A 14,431-nucleotide genomic window follows, 5' to 3' on the forward strand; every position below is an offset into this window, starting at 1 on the left:
TTGTACCACATGCGTATGTGCGTATATTATAATAGTGTATATAACGTGCACGCGTATACAGGGTGTGTATTGAATATACGACATGATTCCGGTGAATAATTGTCAAAAATCCTCTGAATACACCCTGTATACGAATTTGTGTGTGTGTGTGTGCGTGTGTGTTTATAACGTGTGTGCGTGCGCTCAATGTACGACTACGGACGACTTATTATTTGATATAATAATACATTATATTGTTGTGTTCAAATCGTTTCTCTCTCTCTCTCTCTCTCTCTCTGGCACCGTCTCCGTTTTTTCCTACTTATACTCTTGTTCTCGATTAGCGATTTACTACGATTTATTACATTATTATAATGATGATGATGACATCATTGACATCGCACATTCGCACAGTGTAGCTGACGCCGACGTGTAGTAGATATATTATACTATATAGCTAAAATACATCACGATGATATCAGTGACGGTGGCGAATCGTACCTTATTATAATTTTTAATATGTAAAATATTGTGTTCGCAATCCACCGGGAGACGGCCGTGTTTTCGAAATGTAAACGCCAAACATACGTACTACATGCCATGCAAAGGTATATAATAATGTCTATGTAGTAATATCTTCCTATAATATACCTATAATAATATATATATAAATATACGCATTCCATATTATAGTAAATATTGTAGGTACCTATATAACTATATTATAATTTTATATACATCCACTAATTACCAACGCTACCGCTCTGGCCCCTGACATTGTATAATATGCGTCATAAGTCACAATACTCGTATTATATTGTACAATGTGTTATATCTTTGTATAATACTGTTGTAAGTATATAATTTATAATCGTCATACTCAGTTTTGGTTTTAAATCAATTAGAATTGATACATTTTTCTTTATGGCTCCAGTATAATATAGAGTATAATAATGTGCTTAGTAACCTAATGGTCACTCGTTATTATAATCATTGTAACTTTGGTCTTTGATGGTTAATTTTTAAATAACGTGATATAAATTATATAATAATTAAATATAATGACTTAATCCGAGAAAAAAATCAGATCTACCTATATAGGCTATAATATAAATTTGGATACGTTATACCTATACGTTTCATAAAGAAAACCATTTATTTAAAAAATCATTTTTGGTTTTAAATTCCAGGCTCCATCAATCCATTAAAAAATATATAAATAAAGGTATCCTAGTTTTATTAATAAATTAAATAATCGAAGCACTGAAGCAGCTAAAATTTTGGAAAACAATTTCTCATATTAAATGCGCGATTTACCTACAAAGATCATGCCTACTGTTGCAGCAATACAGTATGGCTTTGTATAATTATTAACCGTTTTAAATATTAAAATTCAAATCTAATTTGGTACAAATTATTTAAGGTAGTAAAGTTTTCTAAAAAATTTTGGTTATAACACCTTTTTTTTTAATGCAAGTATCGTAAAAGTGTTATATTAAATTATTAAATTGAATACTTTTTTATTTTTTAACAAATAACTTAACTTGTTTACCTTTTGAAAGTGATATTAATGATATAACCTAAATCTGCTTGTCTTATCCTGCAATGACCAATATTAGTTAATAGTTATACCTATAAACAAATTTTCGGAAAATATATTAATAGTTATTATTTTATTAACTCACCTAAAAAATGTATACATTTTTAGCCTTAAAATAGTAAAATTTATTTTAAAAATATTGCAGGTCATTCGTAATTTTAGGACTGATATTAATAGTTATAGTGAACGTTTCAAGTAGGTATTCAAGAGTATTTTTGTGAAATTAAAATCACAATTAAATAAACAAAACCGATTTTGCTATCTTGCATTTATTAAACCATTTAAGGATTGTTATAATAGCTGCCTTAAATTCCTCCATTTTTCAGTAAATGTTAGTCACACTTAGGTATATAAAATGGCCAAAGCATCGAATAAGGTATGAATTATTTTTAATGATACGTAATAATTACTAGGAAAAAGTACATGTACCAACTTCAATTTCTATGTTTGGAAAATCTAATTTGATATAGTCCTCAAAACAGTCATCTTCTGACTTGTACTTCGTCTACTAAACATTTTCTCCTTAGTCGTACTACCTATTTTAACAATGACCAGTGGCGGCTTGAGTTTCAAAACTCAAGGAGCAAGTTTCAAAACAACCCTCCCACTCATCCACCCACTAACTAAATTTACTAATTTACCAATGTAATATTTTTAAGTTTTTTTGAGTTAAGTGGATTGGAAGTGGTGATTTTCTGTCTTTGTCTTACACACGTGGAACATAGGAAAAATAGCTATACGCGTCTGACAAAAATAATTAAGGTACCTAGGTACTTCTAGTTTTTCGATTTAAAATATGTATAAAGATGATTGAATTGATATACAAGTTTACTTTGTATCGGTCGAAGCATATTTTTAATATATTTAATAATAAAAATTAACAAATTTATAAAATTTAAAATATTTATTTCAAATAATAAAACAATCGAAAAAGTGCTTCGACCGATGCAAAGTAAACTTGTATACCAATTAAAACATCTTTACATATTTTAAATCGAACAACTAGAAGTACCTTAATTTTTGTCAGGCGTATATCTATGTTCCACGCGTGTTAGACAAAGACAGAAAGTCACCGCTTCCAATCCCCTTAACATTTACATTAACTTTTACATTTTATGATATAGATACAATTATTTTTTATTTGAATAATCAATCTTCTGTTATGGATTATGATTAAACCTGTTTAACTTAAAACATTTTTTTCCTCATTTTCGGGGCAGGAACAGGTCGCTCCTAGTATTCTTCTAACAAACCGCCCCTGACAATGACCTTCGGACTGTCTACTCACTGCAGTGGCGAAAATAAACAAAATTCTTAGAGTGGATGGTAACTACTGCTTTAGTATCCTTATGTCTTTAATAATATTCTATAAGTATAGTCATTGGTTATAAATACTAGTAGTACCTATTTATAATCAATGGTATAGTATACGAATATAACCTTGTTTTAAGCAAGGAAAAATATTATATAAATGCATAGATCTATGAATTTAATAACTATTAGTTTTAAATTATAATTTGTTAGAGTGGGTTTGTTCAAAATCCGGAGGGGAGGTACCTACGATAACGACTAAAATTTAACTATAAAAAGGTACGTATATTTCAAAATTCATTCATAAAATCGTATACACTATAGTACTATACTCGTATTTCCGAAAATGTCTGCTCATTAAATTATAGTAACCAACATAATTTATTATATTACTCAAAAATATGTTTAATAGTAATTTATTTTAATATTCAGTTAATTATTTTTATAAAAGATAAAAATTATAATTGTGTATAATAGGTATTATTGTTTATGGACTTTAGACGAAACCGGAAATAAAGATAGATATTGTTTTCAACTTTTATAGATTGGCTTTAATTATTGCACAAACTTACTGAACTATGATCTGGAATGTGCCAAATGAATTAAATAGTGTAGGTTCCTACCTAATTCCTATATTATTACCTATATTACTTAAGGAAACGGAATAGGTATTTCGATTTTTATTTTACTTAAATTATATCTATATGATTTAGGTACATATTATTTAGATTCAAAGACAAATTATTCTTTAAAAGGCTTTGGATTCATATTTTATTTTTTTATTTACTTTGTACACTATGATACGTAATTACATTTGGTAATAATATATGTATAGGTAAGCAACAATCTAATAAAATCTATTTTAGTTTTATGTTTTAACTGAACACATGAAGACTAATAATTGTACAATCTACAGTAAATAAGAACTACAATAATATATGTACCAATATGGCAATATATTAAACATAATACGTACATTTAAACGTTAAAAATTAAATTATTTTTATAAGATACAATATTCATAAACACCGTTAACACCGTAAATAGGTTGTTACCTACCTAAAGTAGTTAAGCACAAAAGTATCTGTTGAGATGCTTTTAAATTTTAATGTAAATGTTATTGCCTGTTGTACTTATTTAGCAAACATTCAGTCACATTATGTTTTTGTATTAAACAACTATAATATATATAGGTGTTTTGTTAGTAATATTAATAATTAAGTAGATATCTATGTATCTAAAAAATTATAAAATATATATAATACAATTTAAGGATATAGTTATAAGTTATAACAAAATTATAAGTATACATTAAAAATAATAAATTAAAGATGAATTTTAATTTATTTATACAATTTTTTTTTTTAATGTTTTAACAATACATATGATTGATCAAATACATTTTTAAAAATATCAAATCATATTAGTCTACAGTCTTAACAACCGACAATCACAGCTTTAATTATAATTAAATAGAAATAATTTAATATGTAGGTATTATGTATATATTTTGTATTTATAAATACAAAACAGTGCAATCTTACCGATTATAATAAAAAAGAAAGAAACTACACTGACTACTGAATAGGAGAGCGGTTAAATTAGTACCTACTGCTTAATAATTTTTCATCATACATTGATGATCTAAAATATATTTATCTTCTTAAATTAAAAGATGTTTGTATTTAATATTTATAACCTAAATAATAATAAATATAACATTTACATATAATTTATTTTTAATTGTGAAGTAAAAATAATGTGATCTAGATATTTAATGAATTCATTATGACTAGTAAAAATAATGTGATTTAGATATATAATGAATTCATTATGACAATTATCTGTAGTTTATTTATGTAATAATAACATTAAATGTTAATTATGATAGTAATATTTATATTTGGTGAGGAGGTTGGTACCTCAAATTTTCAAATATTTTAATACATTTCAACCTTCGAACAATTGATTTCAATTGATTCAAATACCTAATTTACTTTATAGCCATATTATAAGCCTTATACCAATATCCAAATATAATTATTAAGACCACTTATATAGTTATACATCTCCATTTAAACACAATAACTGTCACATACATACAACTTTTAAGTGACAGTCAATGGCTAGTGAGGCCATCAAGGCATATTACAATATAAGCATTGAGCTTGTACCTAACCAAAAAAAGACAAAAAGAGTAAAAACAAAACAAACTTAATAAAAACATAACTTCTAGTTATGTATTAAACTTGCATAACTAAGTAGTTTAAGTGGAGTGCCTAGATAAAAAATATATCAATAAAATTGTTCAGACAAAATATAGTAAAGGTAAAACACAAAAAGTAATTATTAAGTCGAGTTGGAATGTAACAATTTTGTTAAAAATTTTATTAGCAATAGTTTTAGATTTATTTATAATAAGAGCCAAAATAAATTGATTACCAAAGTAACTAATATGTAGAGTAGTGGTATAGGATGTGAATTTGTATGATCTGAGACCAGGCTACACTTATTTTAAAATTCCGCACATAATAATAATTTGTATAATGTGTATACTTAATGAATACATCCTTCAAAACCTATTTCATATGTGAATATGTAAATAACTAATAATTATATTAAAATAATAATATATATTATATATAACAAAACTAAAATGTGAAAACTGGAATATTTTTAGCAAGCTGAAACCCTACCATTTAAAAACATTATTTAAAAGAATAGAAATGGATTATATTTAAAGTTTGTACTATAAATGCAAAAGGATCTGGCAAAACATAATCTATTAATATTTTTTTATATTCCAAAACGAATTCTGAGATATATTTTTTTTTTGTTTTCTAATAAGATACTTTTAATTCATCATTTAACATACATTTAACGTACATTAAAATATTTAAAATAATAATAGATCAAAAATAAAATGCTACAATATAGTGTTTTTAACATTCTATTAATTTCAATTAAGTTTACACTATTATTAAAAAAAGTGTAGTATGTAAATATTTCGTACTATACCGTGTTTGTCCTAAGTCAATAACTTTTATTCTAATTAATATTTTTTAAGTTAAATAATTAATTCTAACAGTCATATAGTTATATAATTTTTTAGGTTTAGGTAGAATATGTGTAGATAATATATAATATATATGTGAAGACAGGAACGTATAATGACAAACACGATAATGCACCCAACGTATTCATAATTTTTGTTACACTACATACAAATTGAAAATAGTTTTCACTTTAATTTTATTAACTTAATGAGAATCAATTCGTTTTGGAAAATATTACAATGGTATAGCGTGTTAACTTTTTATTATAAAATGCAAATAATTTATGATATTTTAGTAGTGATCACAATCATTTAAATAATATAAAAACAAAATAATTAAATACACAAAAGTAATAATAATAATAATAATAATAATAATAATAAAAACAATTTTCAAAGATTGGTTAGACTATATGATGTATAATATATAAAGGACAGTGCGTCTTAAATAATAATTATGATATATCCATATAGTATATATGTATATAAATATAACACATAGATATATATTATATACATTAAACATTTAACATTCAACATAGTATCTATCTTAAATATCATTCACACATATTAATATTATCATTACCATTTCTAAATAATAATAATAATAACATAAGTACTAAAAAAAAAAAAATTAAATTTTACCAATTTAGTTAGTTTTTGGTTCTATTTTTTTTTTTTATTATTGAAATGTCAACTAAATTAATTGTATACTCTAAACATTTTATTATGAGAAATAATACAATACAGTTAAAATTACATCTCTCAAAAATATTAAGGTTTGAGTGTATAAATTAAACATTCAATTTTGGTAGAACTTATAGGTACTGGGCGGTACGCAGAAAGAAAATATTCTCATACATTTTTCACTGTGATGATTCTTCTACAGTGTTCTTCATATACATCAGACATTGGTTAATGACTGTTTGAGCTAGACTATGTATAACCCCGGGGGGTTGATTATCTTGAAGTAGACTATGTTCTTCAAGTAGTTCACTCATGATTCTCAAACCACCTTCAGCTATCACAATCGAACAGTATTTTTCAGCTAAAATAGAAAAACGATTAGAATTATTAATTTATTATACATCATGATACTCAGTTAGTCAGTTGTAATATATAATTTAAAATCAATGGCCAATTATTTATAACAATTGCAAAAAAAAAACCAAACAACTAAACCATTTTCATTAAATTGACAAATATCAAGTATATTATATAGTATAACTATGTTTTTTTGAAATATTTAAACAATTGAGTAAAATTATAATATACTTACGGTACACTTTGGTGAGGTTTGCTAAAGCCCATGCTGCCCAATGAGCACACTGAGGTGTATGCCGAACTTGTGCAAGCTGTAATATTGGCTCAAAGGAACGATAATTAATATTTCGATCAGCATCCAAGTTCCAATTTTGTATGGCCTTAGTCATACGATCTAATACTTTATATCTTGATGGTGTTTTTATAATCCATGACCTATGACCATCTGATGCCAAATGTGCAATTACCCCTGCAGCATTATAACTAACCTGTATGAAAAAAAAAGTTTAATCATTCTGTTTATAAGGAATTATTTGTATGGTTACCTCTATTCCGTCTTGTGTTGAAAATAAAAGGTCAGAAAACACTTTGATAAAATGTCCTTGCATAAGTCTAGATCGCAACTCACTCACTTCAGCGACATTGCCTAATAAGCCCATCATGTTACGCATCAACTCATTTTTATCCGGAAAAGTCTGTAAATAGATGCCATTTAATATTTACAGTAGGTTATTTTTATTATTATATGATACTTACAGTCAAGCATCCAAGGAAGTATTTCATTCCATTTCCATCTAGAAACCTTTTACAATTCTTTGGTGCTTCATCTGTTACATTCCACATTGTTGACCAAGCAACTTCAAGAACATCGTCACAAACTCTTCGATGAAGTCTATCTTTGATTATTGCCATCATTTTCTATAAAAAAAAAATCTTTAAATTATGAACACAATAACATATTATTAATTTATTTTTAATTACCTTAATTGCACCAGCATCTCCAAGTTCATTTTTTTGCTTATTGTTCACTTGACATGCAACTGAATTTAATAAATAAATACCAATTCTCTGGACAAACCCTTCATGGTCACTAGTAGATACAATGTGTAGTAACATTTGTACTAAACGTTTAAACTCAAACATCTGAAAATCAAGTTTATAATTTATTATTTAAAATATATAGTTGTCAATAATAATTTATTGTGAATAATATTTATCATCATTTATTTAGTTTTTTATTTGTATTTATTTAAGTGTAGAAATATCTACTAAAATAAATTATAGCTGAAGTATAATATGTGATATTCATTATTAAAATGTCAGTACATCAATTTAAATATTAGATTTTATTCTTAGTTGTTATCCTGGTTTTTATAAATATTTACCCAATACAGATAAATTACAACATATTCTTATTGTTACAGATTTCAAAAATCAGAAGGAAAAATAGCTATTGACAAGGACAAACAGTAGTGTATGTATAAATTTAACATGACCCCTAAAAGTTGGGAACGTTTAAAGTTGAAAATCAAGTTCTAAATATAATGAATTTCACAATAAGGAAGAAAATGTGCAATGAACATTTTTCACATAATATTAGGTAATGAATCATTGCTTTTAAATATTTTTAACATAAATTGACAAACATAATTAAATTATGAAATCTTAGATAATTCTATTAGATTAGCGTAGGACACTTTTAGACCTGACACTATAATAAATTCATCTGTCCAAAGCCAACAGTTATAGATATTTTTTCATTTTAAGCTCATGCAAAGAAAGAAGAGATTCCCAAATTTATAAATTTAACATCAGGATAAATAAATATTGCTCTGACATTCTCTTAATAAAAGAAGGGACAAAAATATTATACAATATATGTTATGTATACAATATACATAACCATTATTATATTCATATATATATTCCTCAATATATGTTACAGAATTCTATACGTTATGACTTCTTTTTTTATATATTATAAGACATATTCCATATAGGAATGTGGTTCGTTATGTGCACATAACTATGTAGTAGTTCTAAAAGAACACTGCACTCGCAGGTGTTGTTTCAGTCTTACAAATATAAAACATTAGCAAAAACTGTTTTGTGTGGGATAGAGCCACTCAGGCTGTAGTAATAGTTAAGACTCCAAATTGATATACAATTTAGTTGAGAACATTATCATTTTTATTTTTTTGATATCAGCCAAAGTTCTTTTTTATGTAGTGAAAATTTTGTTTTTTAATTATGACTGTAACTCTTTTAGTTCTTTCCTGCGCAAAACAGTATTTTGGTATGTTTTACATTTGTAAGACGGACTACACAACACATCTGAACGCCATAATATAAAAAGGTTGACACACAATTGGCGCACATAAAAAAAAAAAAACCAAACGCATAAACTGTAGGTGCATTTATGACTAATTTATTATACCTCAAGTTACTGAACACCTCCATATACAGTTGTTTGTACTGGATTACTATATTTATATATACAAAACATTATTATTTTTATGTTTTATATTTTAACAAAATATTAAGAAAAATAAAACATAGTAATTTAAAATTGTCTAAATACATTTTCTTTAAGTGTAAAGGTTTTTGCATATCTGAGATAAAATATGTGAAGTATGTTAAAAATCTATGAAATTTTTTTTAAATTGTACAAATATTGTACTAGAGCCAAATATATATTTGAATGACTTTAAGTCACAACTTTTGTAGATTCATAGAACACAAGGAAATTTCTTCATTATATTTATATAATATTAATATACCTTAGGCATGGCAACTAAAAGTATCAAGTGGGCTAAATATATTGAGTTTACTACGCGGGCAGATAAAAATTTAATGAAAAAATGTATACTAAATACAAAATTCTCTAAAATTCTAAGATTTGTGACACAACATTAATATTATTATTATTTTTTTTTATCAATAATATTGGTAGCCACAAAAAATGAACTGAGGGCTGTACAGGCTGCGTATTTTACACGCCTAATGTACCTAATAAAATAAAAAATAATCTATAACTGCTGCTTTAAACATTGTATTAAATCCAAACACTAGTATTATGTCTATTTTGAGTTAGCACTTTCTCCTTATATATCATTCATTTTATAGTCATACTAATTAAATTTATCAAAACATTTACCTTTGTATTATTAAATTGTAGATTAGAAATAACCACAAAAAAACAACCAAATCTTTTGTGTTAAAGACATAGTTCTAAATTGTATCATATTATGTACTATGTTTAACTCAAATTTGTTAATTATCTTTAGTAAGCATAAATATATTTAAGGTCACTTTTCATTCAAAATAATATAAATAAATTATATTTACTTCAAAACCATTACACATTTTTGATTATCAGTCATAAAAATGTTCTACCATACGACATAAAAACCATTAACAAATAGTCCTTTGTAAAAACAAATCCATGAAAAGGTAACTAAAAAGTTAGAAATTTCGAAATATAGTTCAGAATTGAGAAAATAAATAATGTTAAAAAAAACATAAATCAATTTGAAATATTTGAATACATGCCAAAATGAGTCATTGTATATTTCTTTTTATTTCAAAATCAAAATTCAAGGTTAGGTAATCTTCAAGTAAGAATAAATTATAACTATGGCCAGGATATTCATACTTTATAAACCTAAACGATTATATTTTTATTCAATTAAAAAGGATATACGAAATAATAATATAAAATAAAATATAAATATAAAAAATATAAAAAAATAATATAAAATATGTTTAAACTAACATTACATATATTGCTATTTGAGAAATTATATTTAAAGTTAACTGAAGTTTAATTATTTAAAACCATTGTAATCAATTTTTATATGAACCAAATAATATATTTTAATTATTGGAATTTATATATAAAATACATTTTACAAAATATTTGTCTAGTGTGAAAGAAAACATACAGCTCTTTTCACATTTCAACCAAAATTCATAAAAGTACGTAAATATATTATAAAAAAAAAATCAAATGTTATATTTAATTTTTATTTATTGCCTTTTTTTAGACGTCATTTACATTTTTAAATCATTTTGTTTTATCTAAGCTTTATCTAGTCTTCTTTTTTTTTGGATTCTTATAAAAGAAAATTTTGAAAAGCTCAAACATTTATTATAAGGTTCCTTTTAAGTTATTCATACCTATGACAGTTAATAAACATCAAAAGAAGTTAACATTTTCTTTTTAGGGGATCAAAGTTTTTTAGTTCAATATAATATATTAGTATAATTACAAATAGAAAAATAAATCACTTATAGTGATATAAGTATTTTTAGAAATAATTGATGATATAAGTTTCTACTCAGAACCATTTTTTAAATACAAAAATTTATTAATTATTATTTTAGCAAACCGAAATAACAGAGTGACTTCATTGGTTTTTAATAATTATAACTTTTATAGAAAATTTTAATTTACCACATCTTGAGGTATTCTCAATTGGCATAAAGTCAAACATCCATTCCGCATCATTGTTTCATCGTAGTTGTGATAGTCCATTCCAGTTAATAGTGTTGTAATAATTCGTCGTTTAACTGTTATATCATTTAATAGTAATGGCCGATCTTTATTTTTCACAATGTAAAATAGTGTTGCACTAAAAAATTATTACATAAATAAAAATATATTCTTTACAAAATTTAAATTAATGAATACTTACCTCCCAGAAATTTGAATTAGTTTCTCTTTTACATATCTGGTAAGAGCTTCCAATACTATGTCAAGAGCTTGATCAATTTGTGTACACTGGTCATACCTTAACAAGTGGTAAAGATCATTTAAAATGTTTTGAAGTAGTTTTGGTTTGTCCATACACGAAGCAGCAGCATTAAAGATCTGTTCTTCGTTAGCATCACCACTAATCTATATAAATAAATAAAAAAAAAACATAAATATATTTACTTGATAAAAATTTAATTTATTTATTTATTTTCAATGTATTACAATTTTAGCAGGAATATCGTGCCGCCTGCAAGCATTGTGCTGAGTATGATATAAACCTAAAAATTCTAAAGGATTGTCTACTCGATACTCTAAACCAGGAATGTCTGACTTCCTGCCACTCAATGACTCGCACATAGAATGTTCTGCAGTACCTATAATGATAATACATACATAATAAATATATTGCAATTAAAAAGGGTAAATACTCAACTTACCTTTTCCAGCTAAATTTGTACCAGATATGTCTAAAGACATAAGATTTGGTAAACATTTAACAATTAGTGCTAAAATTTTGTTTTCATCTTTGTAAACACCTTGCTCTGGGAAAGTCTCAGTTTGCGATATATCTAAAACACTGGATACACAATTTGACATTTGTAAATAATTTAATGATATTTACTTTTTTTTAAATTATAATGTAGAAGGTACTCACACCAATGTTTGTAGGGAGCAGATGTTGAGTATTGCATCATTGTTTTGCAAATGAGGCACATCGAAAAGTATCAATGTATGTAAGTTGGTGAGCTTACACAAATAACGCAGACTGCCAACACCTAAGCAATATGAGAGGTCTAAGACTCTCAGCTGTACAAGCTTGTCGAGCATGACACCCAGAAATATGTTGTCAGTAGAAAATGGTGATTCTGCAATTGCTCGTAATACAAAATGTCTTAGGTTGGGTGCTTTTTTGTAGATTCTTGAAGGGAGATCATCCAGAGATAGTGAAGAGTTTGACAACTTGTTATAAGGAGTTATTTGTACATTTGGACCAATGGTCAATGAACGAAGGTTGGAGGCATGTTTGAATATGTTCATGTACGTTTTGTGCGTGAGATTCTGACAATTAGTGAGTGTAAGTTCATATAGGTCATGACACAACAGGTATTCAAGGCCATCATCTGTAATACTCGAGTTACTTATGTGTACTGATCTTAGGTTCGTCTTAGTAACGTCTTTGAACAAATGAGCAAAATGGTCGAAAATCTCGCCACCATTGCTCTGATAAGTCTCGATGAATGGTTCACATATCTCACTTGGAAGAGCTAATCCATCGTGCAGTGTATAACCATTAGGCATCTCCGTACACAGCGTGTCCAAGTTCCGTGCCACATACTTCAGACACAGGCAGAACAGGGACTCTGGGACCCGTTCCTCTTTGTGTCTGAACTTGATCGGAATTAGTTGGCGCTCGGTTTGGTACATAATATTGAGAACGATCAAATTGTTCACAACCTATGCAAGTCGATCAGCAACGTTGTAGAAAAGAACGAGAAGTCGTAGGACATAGTTAAAATACAATTATATCAGGAGCAAAAATAAAAGTTCTTTACTATCGATGGATAATTAATGGAATGTATTGAGTCTATCAAACCTTGCGAGTAGAGATTTGAAACCGTGGACAGCGCAGTGGACGCCGAAATTTGAATGTTGTCTTACTGGTGGTTTACAAAACAATTGTCGAATATAAATAATTATGAACTATTTAAAATCGCATCTGTATTTTTGACATGAATATTTCTGTAGGATAGAAAGGAAAATATTGCAAAACAATACTAAAAAGTAACGACGAGAATTGGAATATCTTACCTAGTTTTTTTTTTTTTATTATTAATAAAACGCGAACGTTCTCGAACAATAACAATTTATCAGCTGTCCCCGTTATCACAGCGTCCGTCAGTGATGCCGATGAAGGCGACGAAAATTATCTGGGAATTTCGTTCAAAACGCCGTGGCTCGAGAGAGACACAGTACGCGCGTGCAACGCGAATAAGAGAGAAAGCACTAAAGCAGTCGTCCTTTGTCGCGTTAATCTTCTACGTCTGAAATGATAAGTTTGAATTCTACACTTAAAAGCCGTTGGAACTCTTGTTCTGAAGGTATCGGAAAGTGTATACACAGGTCACGGTCCTTGGCCCACATCGTGTTTACTGTTTACAGTACATTCCCAAAGGTCGACCGTTTAATAATAACTCGTCGAAAAACCCTTTCACCTTCGCTTGTATGAACGGGAATAACGCGTAATTTAAACGTTCGATGGATTGTTCGCTTATCTGCAGTACGCTATCGACTGAAGATTTAACAAAAGGTCTCAACTCTCAATATCATTATCGCTGTTAAACCACAATGAATAATATTATATTTTGAATTTCCAAAACGTTACTATGAAGGCATAGACCGTGCTTGGATATGTGTGGATTTCCATAGTTATGATAAAAATAGAATAATATCAAGGCATCGGGCTAATAAATTACACACAATATATAGGTATATAATAAAAGTAATGCTTTTGCTATTTCCTGTCAACTAAGATGATAAAATATGAATGACACAATATAGATTCAATGAAATAAGTAAAGCGATTTGTAAAGCTACAGACTGGCGTATTTGAAAGGTTGACATAATAAATTAAAAACGTAAAGAACGATTAGTCGATAATCGATTTAAGCGACTTTAAGGTATT

At 26.9% G+C, this 14,431-nt stretch overlaps 1 protein-coding gene and 1 long non-coding RNA gene across 2 annotated transcripts; one reads left to right on the forward strand and one right to left on the reverse strand.

Moving 5' to 3' along the window:
- The first annotated feature begins 369 nt into the window (after nucleotides 1-369).
- Nucleotides 370-8,941, forward strand: LOC132929477 (uncharacterized). The gene is made up of 2 exons (XR_009662107.1): nucleotides 370-587; nucleotides 8,414-8,941. It is a non-coding gene; the product is annotated as an uncharacterized LOC132929477 (long non-coding RNA).
- Nucleotides 5,250-13,900, reverse strand: LOC132929470 (protein zer-1 homolog). The gene is made up of 10 exons (XM_060994847.1): nucleotides 12,404-13,900; nucleotides 12,186-12,325; nucleotides 11,971-12,122; nucleotides 11,687-11,889; nucleotides 11,446-11,623; nucleotides 7,971-8,132; nucleotides 7,746-7,907; nucleotides 7,535-7,684; nucleotides 7,225-7,477; nucleotides 5,250-6,993 (listed from the first exon to the last, which is right to left on the reverse strand). Exons 1-10 carry the CDS (start codon nucleotides 13,171-13,173, stop codon nucleotides 6,812-6,814), a joined length of 2,352 nt encoding a protein of 783 aa, XP_060850830.1. The 5' UTR covers nucleotides 13,174-13,900; the 3' UTR covers nucleotides 5,250-6,811.
- Nucleotides 13,901-14,431: the final 531 nt, after the last annotated feature.

Source organism: Rhopalosiphum padi, chromosome 1, assembly GCF_020882245.1.
Source record: "Rhopalosiphum padi isolate XX-2018 chromosome 1, ASM2088224v1, whole genome shotgun sequence".
NCBI lineage: Eukaryota > Metazoa > Arthropoda > Insecta > Hemiptera > Aphididae > Rhopalosiphum > Rhopalosiphum padi.